Genomic DNA, 14302 nt, shown 5'->3' on the forward strand with positions numbered 1-14302 from the left:
AAAACCTATCCCATCAGTGAATACTTCGATTCTTATAATACCCTGTATCTCTGTACCAATTTAAATTAAGTGCTTCATGATTGAAGCTGAGCTGAAGGCTCAGGTGTTGGGTTACATGATCTTGGGCCCCTTGGGATTAAATTCCTGTTCTGGCACAGTGACCTTGCCTATGTCATATAGCCTCTGTATGACTCTCTTTTCTCCTTCATAAGATCATATTTACCTCCAAAGCTCATTGTAAGGAGTAAATGAATGAATGCACAAAACACAAAGAACTAAATTGCAGCATGACACATCTAGCATGAAGAATATGCTCCAAATCAGTGACTCTATCAGTCCTGAAGGTCTATATCATTTATCACTGGGTAAACAAGTCATCTTCACAGATGAACTTACTCTCCATAATCAAATTCAAATTCAGCAAATATTCTGGAGCAGAGGTAAGCAAAACAGGCAAGGGACTCAGAGAGGGAATTATCAATTTACGGGAAGACCATTAGTAGTAGATGTATCTTCAAATCAGTACACAGTTGGATGTTAGGGAATTTCAAAAATTATTACTTTGATAAATAAACCCACTGACTTGTGAAACAAATCAAATTATTGTGTTGGCTTAAATAATACGTATGCTATTTTCTCAGGAAACAAACCTACAAGTGGAGTAAATTGGATTTAAGAAATATTCTTCTTTCCTGGAATTCATTAATCATTTATCAAAGAAAAAGTTGGTTCAAACATGGAGGAGAATAACTAGTTAAAATTTAATAAACCTAAATGATACTAGACAATGCAGAACCAAAGTAGGTCACTAAATCACTCCTGGCCACTTTTTTTCTCAAAAATCATCTTGTTTAGTATTATTCTAATTTAGAACTTGAGATTGTGGTTTAAAAAATAAATCTATTTCCTAAAATTCTGACCATGCACCTCAAATTCCAATCCAAGTCAGTAAAAAGGAAAGAATGCAAGTATTCCAAATCTAAAATGATATAAGAATTTTTATTTCCTCTACCTATCAACCTTTGGCATATTATATACATTGATGCTTCTAAAGAAATTGTATGAAGTCAAGAAGTTCAAAACCCAACCTGTGGCTGAATGAGTCATAACCTCAGATTCAATATATCAATACTTTATGTTCTTCAGTAAGAAGATCCATAATGACAACATGCTCTGTCTGAACAAACTTTGCTTAAACACTGTTACTGATAAAAGTATGACTTCTCTTAAGGCATGCAATCTAGTTCTATCATCATTTGATCTGTGATTGGTGGAGTGAATGTTTAAGTAATTTCCATCTAAATTAGACAATCAAGTTTTCCTTTTTCTAGGTGGCATCATAGATTATAGTTAGTTGCCACAGATGATTTATTAAAAAGAACTTCTACAACTTGAACAACTCATTTCCCATGAACCAAATATACCAATAATGATCACTCTTACAATGGTATGAAATGAAATTACTATTTATAAAAATTTTATATCTAAACCATTCAGTAATTGATAAACCTTATAAACATTCACCTAATATTCTTTGTGAATCAGACAATGCATTCAGTGTATTTATCCCATTGAATCCTGGGAACAGTCCAAATAAGTAAATAATAGCACTAATTTTTAATTCTAATTTGTTATATATGACAGCAGAATGCATTCCAATTCATATTACACATATAGAGCACAATTTTTCATATCTCTGGTTGTATACAAAGTATATTCACATCAATTCGTGTCTTTATACATGTACTTAGGGTATCAATGTCCATCTCATTCCACTGTCTTTCCTACCTCATGCCCCCCTTTACTTCCCTCTTACCCCTAAAAGCACTATTTCCATTCTACCAACATGGACTATAAAACCAAGAGAGGTTTAGTAACTTGTACTGAGTGGCACAGCTAGTAAGGTGTGGAGATGAGATTCAAAGCCCGGCAGGTGGACTCCAGAACCCTTACCAATTAATGTCTGTACTCTCCAATTGGATTATATTCTCCTTAAAATCAAAGGCAAAAAACTAAGTCATCTTTTATATTCAAATCAAAAAATAATCAGAGGAATTGTGTGGGGTTTAGCTCAGTGTAGAGTATGTGCCTAGCATGCATACACTAAGCCCTGGGTTCAATCACCAGCACCCATCATCATCATCATCATCATCATCATCATGTAATCACTAGCACAGAAAACAAATCATTGTGAGTGATCAATCATTGCAGATTTTCATTACAAATTTAGAGTAGATAATATGTGACTATGTTCAAAATTCTAAAGATACTAAGTATACAGAGTAATGAAGAATTTCTCCCAACCCTGTCCATCATCATCTCACCCCATACCTTTCCATAGAGATAAACACTGGCTAAAATTGACCTGCACTCTTGAAAAGTCCATCCAATGGAAGTGCTCACATGTATGTTGATACATTCTATTGTCTTTAAAAATCACAAATGGTAGAATGCTTTTTCCTTTTTCCTAACAATATGTTGGATATTGCTCCATGTGACTAAATTAGAGTTTCCTCATTCACTTAAAAGATAGTTTCATATTCATCCATATGGATAGTCAATCATTTCTTTAATCATTACCTTTGTTGCTTATTTTTGTGGCTTAGGAGTTCTGAGAAGTATTAGAAATTTAAACTTCAAAGAATGACTTTCAGCCCAATTGAAGTCATCAGATAAATATTAAATATTTTTATATGAGTTGCTGTGGCCATAAAGATGAGTTTAAATCTAGTGAGATCAATATGACATGTATGTGTATAACACAAAGTCACTATCAATGCTATGAAAGAGGTAGAGCTTGCTCCCAAGGTTTTGGCACGGGTGGGGTGGGGAGGGGGGAATCATAAAACAAATTTTAAGGACATGTACAATTGTGACAGCCAGAGAGCTAGCAGTCTTTCTGAAGCCCAAACGGGCAGAAGGAGCTACATTGAAAAATGAAAACCTTGATCACAGATAGGACCATATGGTGCACAATAAGGAGATGTTATGTGATTCAATTTGGTTAGACTAGAAGGTATAGGAAATACGATCCAGAGAGAAAAAACAGCAAGGATAGGAGGAGACATTTATGATATTTACATTCACTATGATGGGAAGTAGGGAGTCACTGAAAGCTTTTGAGCAGATGAATGTCATAATTGGAGCTACATTATAGGAAGATTAGCAAATGGTTGGAGCCGGGTGTGGCACATGCTGTGGCACATGCCTATAATGCCACAGCTGGGGAGGCTGAGGCACGAAGATCATGAGTTCAAAGCCAGCTTCAGCAAGTGTGAGCCGCTAAGCAACTCACTGAGACCCTTCTCTAAATGAAATATAAAGAAGGGCTGGGAAAGTGGCTCAGTGCTTGAAGGCCCCTGAGTTCAATCCCTGGTACCAGAAACAAAAAACAAAAAACAAAACAAAACAAACAAATAAACAAACAAAAAACACCGCCAAATGGTTTGGAGGAATGACTGGACTGAAGGAAGGGAGATCAGGTAGCAGACTTTTAATTAGTTACGTGATATGATGATATGATTGCATTAACTGAATAGTAAGAGGGGAATATTAAGGAACAAAGAAAGGTAAATCTGATTTTGGTAGATACACTTTATTTTGATAATTATTGATTAGCTATAGAATGTGAACATTTATCTGTTTTCAAATCAAAACATAAGCTTCCTTTGTAAAGAATTAGATTAGAACATTAAAATGTTAGTATTTCTTTCATGCTAAACATATTTCTCCCACTTTTATGGTTTATCAAAATTTAGCCGGACAATGGTGGAGCATGCCTGTAACTCCAGTAACTCAGGAGGGTTACAAGTTCAAGGCCAGCCTCAGCAACTTATTTCTCAAAATAAAAAATAAAAAGGGCTGTGAATGTGGCTCAGTGGTTAAGCACCTCTGTGTTCAATCCCTGGTACAAAAAAAAAAAAAAATTTAATTGGTGTCAGAGGAGGGAATGAGGGATAATCCAAAATAGGGACATCAATAATAGCGATAATGCACGATTATAAATTATCAATAGTTGATGGTGGATGTCCTTTCCCAATACACAAAGAAGCTCTAGCGACAGGGCAGAGATGATGGCCCTTTTCTAATATCGCATTTTGCCTCTTTTCCTTCAGCTTTGCTTCTAGTCAGGGAGAAAGATTTTCCTAGCCCCTGCCTCTGCATCCAGAGGTAACCAGATGGAACCTCAGGAAAAACAAGCGGGCTCTTTGCTCATTTTCCCTTGGTGGCAGCCGGTTCTACCAGTCAAAGAGACAAGTCGAGCTCAAGAGCTCATTGAGAATGGAGGTCAGAGGGTCACAGTCAACCCAGAGGGACAAGAAGGCCCTTTCCAGTGTCATTCATCCTGGGACTACTGAATTGGGTCATGGTGGGAGGCAAAGTCCTGCCACAGCCGCAGGTTAGAGAGAATGTTGTCACCTCATCCCTGGGCTAAGAAAGGTCTGTGGGTCATTTAGGTTATGGCGGCAGGCCCCATCTTAAGGACAGGCAGAGTTTGCTCGGGTGGACTTGGGATCTGTGTTTGCTCTCTCTGCTGCCTACGGGAAGAGGTTGCAACACGCAGCTCCCCGCCTCACCCCCCCCCCCCCCAAAACAGTGGCTAAAGCTTCACCTGCTCTGGGAGATTTTTGGATCACAGGGAGAAGTTTGAGCTGGGCCAAAAAAGGAGGAGCTTAAACCGGGGTGCAAAATCTGGGAACCTGACTGAGCACAGGTTGGGGCCAGGAGGAGGAAAAAGAGACGGGAAAGAGGTGCCCACCCTTCCGGTAAGGAGACCCCGTGATCAGCTCCCTCCAGTAGCCATCGCGGCCAGCCCTGGACCTTATATAAAGGCACAGGGGGAGCCCAGGAGTTCACAGCGCTGACAGTTCAGGGCTCGAAGCGCCAGGCGCCCCAGGCATCATGGGTTTGTCCCTACAACCCCGGAGTTTAATTCTGTACCTCTCCAGCCTTCTCCTGTTCTCTCCAGCATGCCTGGCAGTAAGTGTGCTGTTCATAAAACACCTTCTTTTAAACAGAAAGCCGAAACATAAGAAAGCAAATGGTGACTAGTGACATTTCGTACTTTTCTCCTTTTAGTATGTGGCTACCAGAGACAACTGCTGCATCTTAGATGAAAGATTTGTAAGTAGCGTTTATGTTTCTTGCGTTCTGTTGGAGAGGGGAGGAAACAGGAGCAATTCTTCCACAAATACCGTTTAATGTTTTAAAAATATCGTTGACCTATTAATTTTTTTTTTAATGGATAGGTTTTAAGTGTTGCTCTTGTTCAAATGTCTGGTCCCTTGCTGCTTCTGTTTGCAGGGTAGTTATTGTCCAACTACCTGTGGCATCGCAGATTTCCTATCTACTTACCAAAGCAATGTAGACAAGGACCTGCAGAGTTTGGAAGACATCTTAAATCAAGTTGAAAACAAAACAACAGAAGCCAAAGAACTCATCAAAGCCATCCAGATCAGCTATAATCCAGATCAGCCAAAAAAGCCAAGTGAGAAACTAAGGACTAGGGGCCACCTGAGAAAATTGTTCAAGAAGTTCTTTTGTTGTTGTTTTGTTTGCTTATTTTCTGGTTTTGGTCTCCTCTTACAGATATGATAGAGACTGCCACCCAGAATTCCAAGAAGATGGTAGAAGAGATTATGAAATACGAAGCATCCATTCTAACACATGACGCTAGTATTCGGTAAGCATTTTGGCTTTCCTTTGCTCTCCAAGACAGATTTAGTTTTGATTACTATAACATGTTTCAGTGAACGTCTTTTTAATCTTTTTTTTTTTCATTTTAAATGTCCAGTTGACATTATGTCTGTCTTTGACCCAATGAGCTGGGAGGTTTTTTGTGTGTGTGCAATATGAATTATAGTGGATTATAATTGCTTTTATTTATTTCATTGGGGATCAAACTCAGGGCTTCGTGCATGCTAGGCAAGCAATCAAGCACTGAGCTACATCCCCAGTCCCAGTAATTGCTTTCTAATAATTACATTGGAGAAAGGTGTTCTAAATATATTTAAATGTTTAAAATCTAAATGTCCCTCACCCCCTACTGGTCTTACAGTGTAAAAATCATACACATGGGCATTTGGGTGTTGAAATTAAAATTCTCTTTATAAAAATGTCAACAAGTCAGTGGTAAGAAATTATCAAGCAGAGTCATAAGAAGGATCATGACTACTAAGGTAAATTATATTGAAGGGGAGTCAGAAAAGAAATATCTTAAGAGACTTAACAAACATTGTAAAGCAATGTGTTGATCCTGGCACAATGAACCTACAGTTATGTATTTTCATCCTATCATGTGGAAATAAAATACCTGTTCCTGGCTTCCTAGAGTCACATAAACTTTCTAACCATAGAATCTCAGATAAAGTTGTAGTTTCTTCACCATTTTTTAAAGAAAATTGATCTCAAAATTCTGAGAAACTGAGATCTATGATGTCTGGGAAGAAGTGGCCCAGGAGAGATTTTTGCCTCTTTTTGATATCAGAAGTCTGTTGTTGTGTTTATTGTCACCAATATAATTTGCATTATGACTGCCCATCATTGAAGTTAAGAAGACCATTGTGCAGAAATTGTCTAAGAGTAGAGAAAGAGGGTGGTCCAAGAGTTTTTCTTCCCTTCTGTTTTTCAAAGTTAGAAACAGAGGTTTATGCACAGTAGATAGTTTTCTATCATTTCTGAATATTTATAAGCAACCCTGTGAGAAACTGCAAAAGCAGCGTTTTTACTTCCCCCAAGCTTTTTCCAGACCTGTGTAACTGGAAACACTAAGAAAGATAGGAAAGTGTCTAGTTGTATATTTTATGTATGGTAATACCCAAGATACCTTTTGCAAGTAAGTTAGAGATGGAAGCCCATTAATAGGTCCTTGGTAGATTACCAGGTGAAAATGGATAACGCTTCAACAACACATGGGAATTACTGAGCAGAACTGTCCCTGCTTCCAAATGGCCAGGAGGTGTCTCCCTTAACCAGGCCCATCTCACGTGGCTGTTACCTGCTCTCCTTTAAGCATAAACTGAAAATCAGAACGACCACTTAGTGATGACCTTTGTATATTGATATGGACTTTGTTATTTGTGTTCAGAGTTGAGACTTTATGTCTGTTTCTGGATAAAAAGATTCTGGCAAAAAATTGTATTCCTGTTTTTATTACTTGGGGAAGCGGGTGTGGAGTTGATTTCCTTGCCCAAAAAGCTTAGCATTTTAATTCATTTCAATTTATTAACATAATTTTGCAAATTTCCCCAAAAGGGAAGTCTTAAGAAAATAAGATAGTAGTTCTAAGAGAAAATACAAAGTTACTCCAACGAAAGGAATGCTTATCTTTTATTATCTCGTTGTTTACTTTGTAGATTTTTGCAGGAAATATATAATTCAAATAATCAGAAGATCCTTAACCTGAAACAGAAAGTAGCCCAGCTTGAAGCCAAGTGCCAGGAGCCTTGCAAAGACACAGTACAAATCTATGATACAACTGGGAAAGGTAAATGAGAGGTTTATATTGGGATCATGTTCATCAAAGCAAATAGACAAAGTAAAAGGGAATGTATAGGAATAATGTAGAAAGTGTCTAGCTTTCCCCTCCACTCTTCCCCGCCTTCCTGTTTTTGGGGGGTGGGGAAGTACTGGGAATTAAACTCACGGGCACTTTACCACTGAGCCACATCTCCAACCCTTCTAGCTCCTTTTCTTTCCCTCTTTCTTTCTTTCCTTTTTTTCCTCTTTCTTTCTTCCTTCATTTCTCTCTCTCTCTCTATCTCTCTCTCTCTCTCTCTCTCTTTCTCTCTCTCTCTCTTTCTTTCAACAGGGTCTTGCTATGTTGCTGAGGCTAGTCTAGATCTGCAATCCTCCTGCCTCAGTCTCCTGAGTCTCTAGGATTATAGGCATGCTGCTCCTTGCCTAGTGAGTATCTAGCTCTTAAAGTGTCTAAGGATTCCAATAGTATAGAGTATTCTTGAGTAGCAAACAATAGTTTGAAAGGACTGATGATGTAAGAATGTACATAATGTAAATTATATTCCTCTTGGGAAATGAAGAGTTGAAAACAGGTTCATTTCATCTCATTTTTGAGGCTAGCACAATCTTACCTGGATTTAAAACCACAGTAAATGTTTCTTATTTTCCCTTTTCAGATTGTCAAGACATTGCCAATAAGGGAGCCAAAGAGAGTGGCCTTTACTTCATCAAGCCTCTGAAAGCAAAGCAGCAGTTCTTGGTCTACTGTGAAATTGATGGCTCTGGAAATGGATGGACTGTGCTACAGAAGGTAATTTTCCCCTTTCATCTGTGTTTAATAAATGTACACATTGGTGCTGCCATATGACAGATGCTTGTCAAAGTACCTTGTGAACATTAAGTTACTTAACCCTCAGGAGGGAACTGAGGATGATAGGTAGAGTAACTTGCCCCAAATCACATAAGTAATAAGTAACAGAGTGAGGATTTGAATCCAGGCAGTGTGGTTTCAGTGTCTTGGCTTTCACTCAATATGGCTGGTATCACTGCTGCAGATTTATGATGGCACATAAGCAAAGTCCTTTGGTCACAAAAAAATAGAAGAGACCTCTTTCATCAGATATATTAAGACCAAGGACCGCCATCATAAGAAGAAGAGCCCCCACCCCAGAAGATACAGGTGGGCTACTCCAAGGCCTCTTGTGGCCTCTGCCAGTCACTGGGAGCCACTGAGGATCCTGGCTCCCTTGCCTTATTTACTTCCTGCCACTGTTAAACTACTGGTGCAGGGGCACTCAGAGGGCTGCATTCCACCATCAGCACATGGAATCAATAATGTCTAGCTCGAGTTCTGAAGTCCTCCAGGGGTCTTTTTTTTTAAAAAAAAAAAAAAAAACCTACCACTAGTTCAGAATTCACCATGTACTGAGCACTCTTTAAAGTGTTTCATTAATATCTATCATGAAATCCTCACAGCAACCCTAAAAAGCCCGATTTGATAGATAAGGAAACCAAGGCATCTTGCCCATGTCACTTCATTGCTAGTCAATACACTTATAACCTCCATATTTTTGACAGGATGTTGATGATATTTTCTTGACATGCACCAATATCTGTTCTCTCCCCTTGTGCCATTCTGTAATTAGAGACTGGACGGCAGTGTGGATTTCAAGAAGAACTGGATTCAGTATAAAGAAGGATTTGGCCATCTCTCTCCTACTGGCACCACTGAGTTTTGGCTGGGAAATGAGAAGATTCACTTGATAAGCACACAGTCTCAAATCCCGTATGCACTCAGAGTGCAATTGGAAGACTGGAATGGCAGAACCAGGTACTGTGCAGAAAGAACTTTAAGGATTTTTTTTTTTTTTTGTAGAGGTCATCCATACATGTGCCCTTTCCAACTCTCAATAGATGGATGGCAAAAAACAGCCTGGTATATGTGAGGAACAGTTTGGTTCTTGGGCAGTCCAAAGAGGAAGGTTCTCTTTGTAATGGATCTGAATGTTTTTGTATAATTTACTTACCCTGGAAACATTCAGAGCAATAGCTAATTGCTGAGATTTTAATAGGTACCAGAAAATGAGCATGATATTAAATCTAATTTAATCAAAATGACCATCCCAAAAGCAGGTATCATTATTAATCCCACTTTATCAACTAACATTGCTGGTAAATGGTAGAGGTGGGTTATGAATTCAGGAAGTTTGACTTCATGAGTCTCCTGAATGAAAGTGAATTCAGCCTCTTTAGATTTCCCATTTGTTTAATAACCACTCATTCTGTCAGCTCCTTGGTTATCATAAAATAAAATCAGCTGGCTCCCTTGGTGATCTACAGCCCTCTCTAGACTTAGAGGTACCTGAGAATTTTGAGTTTGTAGACCTAATTCAAGTGAATAAAAACATTCAACCATCTTACTATGTTTATGGAATAATGAAACAGATTCTGTCTCTAAACACAAAGATTTGTTATAGTTGTTTTTTTTAACTCTTCAGGTGGTATGAAAGTACTATAGTCAGTAGACTTTTTCCTATAAGATCATCTCCCTTTTTCCTAGTATTGTAGATTAGGGAAGAAGATAAAATATTTTCTGGAAATCTCTGTTCATTCCTGAGACTCATTATTCCCTCCACTCCATAGAATTTGATTTCTTTCCCAATTTTTCCCAGTGGAGAATCTCTCTCTGACTCCTGTAGCTCATTTTTTGTGGACTACACAGGTACTGCTTAGTTTCTATGATGTCCTAGATAGCCCTCCTTCTTGCCTCTGCCCTACTGCCTTGGGAAAGAAGACCCTGTTTAGACCTTACCCTTCAGGTGGTATGAATGGGTAAGGGAACTAGCTGTATCTCCTTCCTGAGCATTAACTCATGCTCATAATCAGATCATTAGGGTGATCTATGATAGCATTGTATGCAAGGCTAAATACTAAAATAGAAAGGGAAAATATGAAATTAGTCAAATTTTGGTTTTATTAGGAACCTATCTATAAGTAAAAAAGCATTCAAATAAGTGAAGTGTTTACTTTTCACTGAGACTCCTTGAAGTCTTCTAGACCCTTCCTGAGCAGAGTTGCTGAACTCTGAACTGGTTCACACATTTGTAGAAAACTCTTCTCAATGTGCCTATTTGTCTTAAGAAACAAAGTGACAAAGCAGCTGCCTGAGGGAAACAGGACCTTCTGAACTTCCTGAGGAGGCTTAGGATGTGATGTCTCTATTTCCTTCTTCACAGTACTGCAGATTATGCCATGTTCAAGGTGGGACCTGAAACTGACAAATACCGCCTGACCTATGCCTACTTCATTGGTGGAGATGCTGGGGATGCCTTCGATGGCTTTGATTTTGGTGATGATCCTAGTGACAAGTTTTTCACATCCCACAATGGTATGCAGTTCAGCACCTGGGACAATGACAATGATAAATTCGAAGGCAACTGTGCTGAACAGGATGGATCTGGTTGGTGGATGAACAAGTGTCATGCTGGCCACCTCAATGGAATTTATTACCAAGGTACGGCTTTCTTTCTTAGGTTCCAAGTGAGTGTAGAATATGTACATTTTACAAAGTGTAATAAATAGATACAAAGTAAAGAGGAATAATTGTAAGGATAGTAGGTCTTTTATCATATAGGTCTTTATTTGAAACCAGAATTGGAAAATACCAAGACTGTGCATAAAATAGGACAACCACCTACTGCAAAATACCCAGTGGTTTGTCATTATACCTAAAACTATCACCATCAGACTTGAAACTTTGGGTTACAGTATCTCCTTTAGACATACCATATATGTGATCTGGATGGGCTAACATTACCATATTTGTACTTATTAGCACATTAGCCTGGCTCAGCTTCCCGTGAATTATATGTATCAGATACAACCAGTGAACAGTGGGTAAGTGTCTAAAGAAGTGGAATGAAGGAAAGGAAAGTACTATTAAGGGCAAGGATTCATGAATGCATGAGAAAAGTCATGCTTAGGGTTTGTAGACACTTATTTTAGGATGGGGTAGGCTATGTTTTCTATAAGGGTGGAATGATTTGGACCACTGGTTTGACTTACTGCTCAGCAGTTATGCCTGGGGAGGCCCTACAAATGGATCCTAAAGGATTCATTAGCAAACATAGAATATGGCTACTCATCTCATCTACTTATAAGCAGCCTTATCTCTAGTAGCCATTGTCCTACAGCCAACTTTAAATCTTCTCAAAGATTCTTTAAAGTAACTTGGTTTCTCCCAACATTTTTATTTATTTATTTTTTTACTTGGAGAAACCAATATATCTTTGCACCAGGAGAAACTATGTTTGGAAGAAACTCTCTAGGAAGGTGCTTGATCCATATGACTCAGGGTAGCCATGTAGACAGACTTTAGTCCACTCCAGTATTAGACTCAACCATCCCCTTACAAAATCATGAATTCTGGTACCTAGGAACAAGAAGGCAAATTAATCTAGTCACTATAGAGATTATAATAAAGATGAAAATAACATTCCAGAACCATTTTCTAAAACCTCTTTTCAATGAACCAGTAGAATCGTGTTGTCCCATAACCACAGACTACCTGATCTGGAATCTTGGGGATCCTGCATTCTAACCAGCCTGAGGAAAGACTGTCCATAATAGCTGAGTCCAGGATGGTGAAGCTTAGGGAAAGAGAGAGACCAAGTAGGGAACTTTGTTCTGGCTCTATTAGCAGTGAATAAATTTAGAGAATGGCTGTGACCATGAAGCATGCTTCAGATAGACAGCATTGTCAAATACTAAATTTAATTATAAATTGAGATTTTAGGAATCTTTAGAGACACTTTTAGTTAATAGATAACACTTGCAAACTTGATGAAACTGGCAATGCACATCACAGTAGACATTTCTTCTTAGACTGTCTGAGGGAAGCAAATGCAAGAGTAATGATTTGTGTGTCCACTACTCTTTTTAGGTGGCACTTACTCAAAAGCATCTACCCCTAATGGTTATGATAATGGAATTATTTGGGCCACTTGGAAAAGCCGCTGGTATTCCATGAAGAAAACCACCATGAAGATAATCCCATTCAACAGACTCTCCATTACAGATGGACAGCAACATCACCTGGGGGGTGCCAAACAGGTCAGGCCAGAACATGATGTTGAAATAGAAGATGAATAAATCATTTTTCTCAGAGATGGTAGAGTGATAACTGTTAATTTCTATGGACTCACACAATGTTTCAGACATTTTCTGAAAGTCTTTTCCTATCTTCCTTTACTGTATTTTTTAATTTTAATTATTCTTAAAAGGATATTTGGGCTTCAATGAAAAAATAAAAATTCACATCAGACTGTATTCCCAAATTACTGAAATCAGAGTTATTTTAAAAATTGCTTATTTGAGGAGATAACATTTGGACTTATTTCCTAAATATATAAAAATAAAACTATGGCTTTTTTTTTGCCTTGTTATGATTATTTGTCATTTTATTTTGTTGCTTTTTTGGGTTTTATTATTTCATAAATATTTTTGTATGTACTAATAAAATAGGAGAAAATTTTAGAGTTTCAAATGCCTGAGTATGTTTTCATGTATATTACCCCCAAATCAGTCATATTTAATTCTTTTTTAAACAGAGAATTATATCTTTTTTAATATATTCTTTTGTTTTGTTATATATTCATAGGCTGGAGACGTTTAAAAGACCATTCAAAAGTGATTTGCTTTTTTAAAGGACTTTATCTGAACAGAAAAATATAATATTTTTCCTATGGGACAATGGACTTTCAAAGCCTCACTTCATATTAAGAGTAAAACGAACTCACGTTGAAAACTCCATTAACAGTTTTGTGCTGGTGGTAATTTATCTACATGCATTTCAATAAACATTTTGTTTCCTAAGACTAGACACATGATATCTTTTATTGAACATTAAAAACCATCACTTTTCATCCACTTAGTCATTACAATTGAACAGTCATCAGTTTTTGCTGAACTCACCCTTGATGCTAAACATTGTACCTGCCTGGGGGAAATTACAGAGGAAATGAAGTCATGGCTTTTCTCTTCAGGGAATATGAGACACTTGAAGTGCTGTAACCCAAAGTGAAAAAAATTGATATAAGAACACATCAGGTAATTCAGGTACATGGGACCCAAAGAGCAGCTGGCAACAGAAATCTGCTGAGGGATTCTTCCAGCAGCAGTGTTGAACTTCAAATACAGGCCACCACATGGGTTCAATCAGAGAGACCTACAGTTCAGAGCAAAGCACTGTGAGGAACCATCTGCTCAGTCTCTCACTGATGAACCAGGAGGGGAGGGGAGTGGAACCATCTCCTCATTCCAAATCAGAGATAATGATACTTTAGCAGCTTGAATTCAGAAGCTGCTGACTATTTAAGGAAGTTCATAAATCTGTGTAACTTGACATTTGGTTGACTGCGTAAAGCTCTAAACTGATTTTATGAAGGAAGTATCTAATTGATCTGAAGTCCTGAGCTTTGGCTTTGAATTGTCTTCCTTCCCACAATTTCTTTCCTAATTCACTCATTTTCTGGTTCTCACAAGTCCTGATTTTAAAATAATCTTAGAGGAAGTAAAAACAAAACAAAACAATAAATCAACTTCTAGGTATACAAACAAATGCTGTGACTCTGGAAAATCGGAATATGGATGGGGGGAAGTGGGGATGGGAATGGGAAAGACAGTAGAATGAATTGAACATCACTTTCCTATGTTCATATATGAATACAGGACCAGTGTAACAACCACAAGAATGGAAAGTTAGATTGCATGTGTGTATGGTATGTCAAAATACATCCTACTGTTATGTATAACTAAAAAGAACAAATTAAAAATGAAATAAGAA

General features: G+C 37.9%; 1 protein-coding gene across 2 annotated transcripts; it reads left to right on the forward strand.

Moving 5' to 3' along the window:
* The first annotated feature begins 4822 nt into the window (after positions 1-4822).
* Fgg (fibrinogen gamma chain) lies at positions 4823-13337 on the forward strand. 2 transcript variants are annotated; one of them, XM_046459115.2, is made up of 10 exons: positions 4823-4980; positions 5080-5124; positions 5305-5488; positions 5590-5683; positions 7356-7486; positions 8136-8269; positions 9105-9289; positions 10695-10972; positions 12401-12570; positions 13118-13337. In XM_046459115.2, exons 1-10 carry the CDS (start codon positions 4903-4905, stop codon positions 13130-13132), a joined length of 1314 nt encoding a protein of 437 aa, XP_046315071.1. In that variant the 5' UTR covers positions 4823-4902; the 3' UTR covers positions 13133-13337. The 2 variants fall into 2 exon arrangements, with proteins under 2 accessions (XP_046315071.1, XP_046315070.1); XM_046459114.2 differs by lacking the exon at positions 13118-13337 and having other exon boundaries at positions 12401-12905.
* The last annotated feature ends 965 nt before the right edge of the window (positions 13338-14302 follow it).

Source organism: Marmota monax, unplaced genomic scaffold (genome assembly GCF_021218885.2).
Source record: "Marmota monax isolate L192 unplaced genomic scaffold, Marmota_monax_Labrador192_F-V1.1 WCK01_AAM20220418_F8-fsc00002, whole genome shotgun sequence".
Classification (NCBI taxonomy): Eukaryota; Metazoa; Chordata; class Mammalia; order Rodentia; family Sciuridae; genus Marmota; species Marmota monax.

Excerpts from the sequence above, each read along its gene's own strand:
- Fgg (XM_046459114.2), top strand. The coding sequence starts at position 4,903 with ATGGGTTTGTCCCTACAACCCCGGAGTTTAATTCTGTACCTCTCCAGC. Across the intron at positions 5,489-5,589 it reads AGATCAGCCAAAAAAGCCAA|ATATGATAGAGACTGCCACC; the intron begins GTGAGAAACTAA and ends CTCCTCTTACAG. Across the intron at positions 9,290-10,694 it reads GACTGGAATGGCAGAACCAG|TACTGCAGATTATGCCATGT; the intron begins GTACTGTGCAGA and ends CCTTCTTCACAG.